General features: G+C 44.5%; 1 protein-coding gene across 1 annotated transcript in view; it reads left to right on the plus strand.

Moving 5' to 3' along the window:
• Nucleotides 1-5158, plus strand: part of GRIA3 (glutamate ionotropic receptor AMPA type subunit 3) — a 275026-nt gene extending 269868 nt beyond the window's left edge. The window contains exons 16-17 of the mRNA XM_035008174.1: nt 261-508; nt 4764-5158. Coding sequence (XP_034864065.1) covers nt 261-506 — 246 coding nt within the window. The 3' untranslated portion in view covers nt 507-508; nt 4764-5158. The remainder of the gene's footprint in view (nt 1-260; nt 509-4763) is intronic.
• Nucleotides 5159-6311: the final 1153 nt, after the last annotated feature.

Here is a 6311-nt window from a genome sequence, read left to right on the forward strand (position 1 = left end):
TTTGAGGTACCAAAGGAATTAAGGAGTCAAAGTAAATGAACAGCTAGGTGAGGACCACAACTGTCAACAGAAGCACAATCTACCATCTTGCGGGCCATTGTGAAACATCAGCCAGTTGCCAGAGTCGACTCATAACACTTACTTACATCAATGTTTAGTTATTTTGCAACTTAGAACTATCCTACATAGTTGTCATGTATTGTGATGTCCCATTGCTTGTGTTTTCCCCAAGAACTAATCGCGTTGTTCATTTCTCTTAGGACAAGACCAGCGCTCTGAGCCTGAGCAACGTGGCAGGCGTTTTCTATATACTTGTCGGAGGTCTGGGGCTGGCCATGATGGTGGCCTTGATAGAATTCTGTTACAAATCACGGGCAGAGTCCAAACGCATGAAACTCACAAAGAACACCCAAAACTTTAAGCCTGCTCCTGCCACCAACACTCAAAATTACGCTACATACAGAGAAGGCTACAACGTGTATGGAACAGAGAGTGTTAAGATCTAGGGGTACGGTCAAGGTCTAGTAAACTAATCAGCCTTACCTTACTATATGTTAATCTCTCTCTCTTTTTCTCTCTCTCTCTCTGTTTTTTCACTTCAGTTTGTTGTTTCAAGTATTGTCTGTTCTTTGCAACCATTTGATTCTTTGAGAACAATGGTTGCACTTTCTTGTCAGGCAGTGCTGCTTTTCTAATAGCGCCATCATAATCGTACTGTGGTGTGTGACCCAAAAGGAGAAGAAATTCTCTAGAGTAGCGCTGTTCAATGGGAATGTTTGTGAACCACATATGTGAACCCCATGTATGATCTGAAGTGCTCTACTCACCACACTTTTTAAAAGTAACACAAGTGAAATTAATTTAATGCTACATTTTCTTTACCTTAACATATCCAAGATCTCATCTCAACATGTTCTCAATATCAAAAGTGAATGAGATAGTTTACCTTATTTTCTTCATGCTACGTCTTAGAAATCTGGGATGTATTTTATACTTCTGCTACATCTCAACTCGTACTAGCCACCTGTCGAGTGTTCAGTGGTTGCATGTGGCTGCCATATTGGACAGTGTAGTTCTAGAGAAAGCAGTGGCCCTCGAACCGATGGTAGAGTGAGGAATAGGAGTGGGGCACTGACGTCTTGACAAATGCAGTGCTTCTGTAAGAGCACGGTGGTTCTCTTAAGCCTAAGCCTGAGACCATTTCTTTAATCTTTGAGTTCCTTTGTTGTCCCTTTCTTGGAACTGATATTCAGGTAAGTGTCTCCCAAAGAACAGTCTAGGCTCCCTGCTGTTGGCTGCCCCAAATCCATATTTAGATGAACCTGACTAATGCCACCTTGACTCCGGCAGCTACAGCCAAACCCCCACCCCTACGCCAACCAGTAGCTCAGATGTGTTCAAAGGCAAGCTTAAAGTGGGCTAATCTGTCCGTTCTGGAAGTGTTTAAGAGAATATAGTCTTGTCACCTTCAAGTGCATCTGTCATCACTAACACACCTATCTGAAGGGGAACAGAACAATTAGCAACTTCACAGCCCCCATTCTAGGTGGGAGGTGCTTTACCTCATGAGTCAACATCAATACGAATTCCTTGAATGCTCTCGAGTTTCTACAAATGCAGTATTTGCATTTTGATCTCCTTGTATTTCACATTGTGGAACGAAATTCGGCCCCCTTTTAAATAATACTTCATGCACATAAATCATGTGTCTTCACCATGGAAAGCATTATCTTGTTTGGTGAAGTTGCTGGTTGTTCTCTCCTACTGCAGACCGCAACCCTCTGCTGCAACATGAACTAACACACCCGCTGAGTGTTCCCATTGCATTGCTGAATGGACAATACATAGATCCATCTGTAATTAGCATTGTTTGCATGCAAGCGTTTCATGTTCCAGTGTGCTTACAATATTTTACTCTTGAGTAAGTTATATACGCCCATTACAATTCGGGGCACATGATTTGCTTTTTCAGAGAGTAGAACATGGGCGATTTCAGCTTACCTTAATTATATCCCAAATTCCGAAATACTGGCATCCAAAGAAAGAATACATCTGAAATCGGCATAACAGTTTTCCAAGTGCTCTCACATCTATTGCCTCGTTTGAGGCAATGGGTCACAAAGTGTTTTCCCTTTCAGGTAACTGAGACCCAGTCACGCCAAGTGACTTGCTCAAGGCAACACAACTAGGTAGTGGCCATTCTAGGACTAGGACCCAGTCCTCCTTCCTCCCATAGCTGGATTCCCTTTGCTAAACCATTCAGCCTCTAACCACCCATGGCCTGGTGGCCTCCAGGAACCTTGAAATCCCAACGGGATCCCATCAAATGGAAAGCAGATCCTAAGTCTGTGTCCCACTTGTTTACCAAAAAAGGCATGTGCCTCCCTTCTTACACATTGCACGTGAGGTTGTATAGTCAGTATCTCCTGCTTTCCCCAAAAAGAATCTTTCTGAGACAAGCATCAGGACTTGGGGTCACACAGCCCCCAGACCCTCTTTATTATCAGCCATTCCATCCGGGAAGCTATAGTCTCTACTCCTCGACTACCACAGCCTCAGTCTCTTGTTAAAGCCCCAGAGCAGTGCTTCTTAAACGTCAGTGTACGTCGTGAATTACGTGGGGAACTTATGAAAATGCAGGTTCAGGTTGAGCAGGTCTGCGATGCTACCTGAGAGTCTCCATTTCTCACAATCTCCCAGGCCATGTTGCTGCTGCTGGTCCAGGGAGTAGTAAGATTCTAGAGAAAATGATCTCAGGGCATGTAACTTAAGGAAGGAAAGGAAAGAGGGAGGGAAGGACAGAGGGAAGGGCAGAGGGGGAAGGACAGAAAGAGGAAGAGAGAAAAAGGAAGGGAAAGAAAGAGAAAGCTGGGGTCGGCAAGCCTCTGGGCAGAATGTTGCAGTCCTCAAATGGAAACCCAGAAACGAGATTGCCACATCTGTCTCCCTGGCTTCCCTTTAGTCATCTTGTTTGATCCACTTTGTGAGGCAAAATGCAGGCTAAAAGAGGCAAAAATCACATTTTAATAGACATCAATGCCAATGTTGTTAGGGCCCAGTTAGCTAGCACCTTGGCAACCATCCTAGGATGAAAAAAAAAGCTGGGGAAAGCCTCAGCAAACAAATCTGTCCTCTGAGTCTATGTGAAGTCTCCACACAAGAAGGAAAAGCCTCAGAGGATGCCAGAAAAATCCTTCCATGTGTCAGTCCAAGAGGCACACAGCAAGCTGAGCAGGAAACAGAAACCTGTCTGCTGTTCTCAGCCAGTTTGGTCACGTAATGTTGGTTAAGTGAAGGGTGAGCCCTTTATCCATTCATCTTTTAATTCCCACAAAGTTCTGGAAGATCTCCTAATGACTTCTCATTTGTTACCTAGTTATTAAGCTTCCAGTTCTCTGAATTGGCCTAGATCTGTCACGGCCTATGCAGGGGCACAGAGATCAAGAGGCACCCTGAGATTTTACTTTTATTGCTAGTTATCAGAGCCCGCCTTAAGAGTTTGGGGTACCATTAATTCTTCAGGTAAACTGACTCCAGGGCAAATCACCTGCAAAAATATGATCCAGGTGAAACCTGGTTAATAAAGACCAACTCCTGGAAGGGTGGCCCCCAAGCATGCCTCGGCAGGTGACTGGCCGCCGAGTGTTCCAGATTCCCTGCACCCTAGAGCTGGCTCTGCTAATTGTCTTAAGAGACTCTTCCCAATTTCCCCATTGCCGTCAAGAGCTACTTCTAGCTTCTTTGGTTTCTTCAACAATATTTTTGAAATGCTTCTCATTTTCAAGACCTCAAGATGCCTGAAGTTAAGGGAAACGATTTCCATTTTTCCCCTAAGACGGTTCCATTTTGTCTTCCCACAAAATGTTAACTTTGTCCGTGTGGCCCATTTTCAAAATGATCAATTTTCCTTCTGCAGCCCATGCATAAACATTCTTGCTGGGGAAATTGTCGGCTCAGGGGAAAAACAAGGGTTCCCTTGGTATAGAGGGAAAGGATGGAGGAGAGGGGTATGAGCTTGAAGAGGAATCAGGAAAGTGCCCTGCGGGCTTCAGAGTCAGGGGCAAATGAATGCCCTGCCCAAGTTAATCCCTCCTACGGTGGGGGCAGCATCAGCATCCCAATCAGGCCTCTAACATCCAAGCAAAGACCCCATGGATGCCAAGCCTGGGTACCACCGTTCTGACTTCTTTCTGGTATGTGCTGCCCCTTTAAAGCCCGTGTGCTATTTTCAGATTGGAATAACCAAGGCTGTAGGTATTGAGACACAAGCTGTCACTTTTCCAGCAATGAACGGCACATTTTCTTCTCGCAGTCAAATGGATTTCAATTGAGCAAGCCACACAGAACACTGTTTATCCTCTGTCTTAGGTAAACAGTCCCCTGCCACAGGTTCTGCAATCAGAATACAGCCCACAGGTTAGTTGTTCTGCATATGTCTATATAAATGCTATCAAGACTTCCTAGTCTACCTGCATCCTAAGTGATCAATGCCTGGAGTTAGACGTCACGTGACATCCATATATTCCTTAGTACAAGGCACAGTAGAGAAGGAACCTAATTTAACCGATGGCAAAGCTTTTGCATCGGGAGAGAGAATTTAAACAGACTTGTTGCCTAAAGTCAGTCAAACTGGGTGCAGCCCCAGCGATGCCAGTTTGAGAAAACACTCATGGTTCTCGTCCAAGATAGACTGAGCCGTAAGAAACGTCGAAATCCCTAAGAGAAAGCCCATTCACATGGAAGTTACCCCCTTGCCTTTGCAGGTCCCGTCCCACTGGCGGCATGTGATGAGAGGAATCACCGAAAACGTGGCTGCTTCAAGGATCCTGAGCCAGATTTCACTCTCCTTGGTGTCGGGCGTGACACGAATATTGCTGATGGTGCAATGACCTTTCAATAGGAAAAACTGATGTTTTTTTCCTTCAGTGCCTTACGGAACACTCTGAGACTCACGACAATGCAAACCATCATTGAAATCTTTTTGCTTTGCTTGAAAAAAAAATTAAAATAAAACCAACAAAAAAAAAATGGACATGCAAGATTCCAGTATGTGAAAAAAAATCTTATTAAAAAAAGTCAATTCAACAAAAGCCATCCTTTGATACCACTGCTCAATATACAAACACCACGTTCTTTAATACACCCACGCACGCACACACGCACACGCGCACAGCACACACACACGCACAAAAAAATTTTTAATTCCAGTTCAGCAAATAGGCCCATCTCAGCTAAAATAATTAATTCCTCCTGATTAAAAAAAAAAAAATCTCTGACTCCCTGTGTTTGGGAAGACAGACTGGCATTTCTTCTAGGATCTGCTGACCAGATGTTTTTGGTAGTTCCTGTTGGTAGTGATGTTGTGTGAACCCTCTTTCCTTTCAACGTTGCTAAAATGTGTGTATCTTTAGAATGTAAATGCGACACATAAGAAAATTCAAACACTTTGGAAAAGGGACTAAGCCTTGACTTCTCTGTGTTCTTGAAATGGTTTCGTGAAAATGCTTTGATAACTTCCCACTCGGTGAAGGGATTAACAGAGCTTTCGAAATTGACTTTTGTGTGTAGCAAGGGACGGGGCACTATCAGGCAAACCTCTCGGTGCTTTCCTAAAACGGATCCCGGGGCTCTCCAAGAAGCCTGGAATTGCAGCTCACAGATCTGTTTTTCTTGCTTCAGTGTGCATTTTAAGTCAATACAGCTGAGTATTTAGCATTGAGGTGAGGGAAATGCTGCCTACACTCCCAAATGTTTAGAGTATCTTTCTCAGAAACAACACTGTGTTTAGCTCTGCTTTCTCCGCTAAGTATGCCTTTCAAGTGTACACCCCGGAGACAGGACCGCGTCGCAAGGCGGGCCAGTGGGTTCAGACCACAGTTCTCAGTCCAACTTTTACTCTTGCTAGGTCTGTCTTCCCAGCTGTTGCCTGTTACTGCCCGTGGCTCTCCGTCAGACTGCATGTGTCCTTTTCTAGTTTGCAAAGACTAAAACGCATTCCCAAACCTACTGCTAAACCCAGGGCCTCAGCATCACTCCTAGGTCCTTGCTCGGAGCCATCTCTCCACTGTCTCTCTCAGAAGAACGCTCCACTGCTCCACGGGCTATCAAGTAACTAATTGCGCACCTGCCATTGGCATTATCGGAACAGTCAGAGGAAATAGTCTCCGCTCACTAATTACCTCCTATATAATGACGTATGCTTCCTGTAGTTCAGTAGTTTGCTCTCATCAGTGACGTGCATTGGGAAGTTTCCAGACTGTAAAAACTAGGAGCTTGAATTCATTTCCCAAGTGTGACCTTTAGATGCTTAG

Source organism: Mirounga leonina, unplaced genomic scaffold, assembly GCF_011800145.1.
Source record: "Mirounga leonina isolate KUSES-001 unplaced genomic scaffold, KU_Mleo_1.0 Mir_101664, whole genome shotgun sequence".
NCBI classification, from domain to species: Eukaryota; Metazoa; Chordata; class Mammalia; order Carnivora; family Phocidae; genus Mirounga; species Mirounga leonina.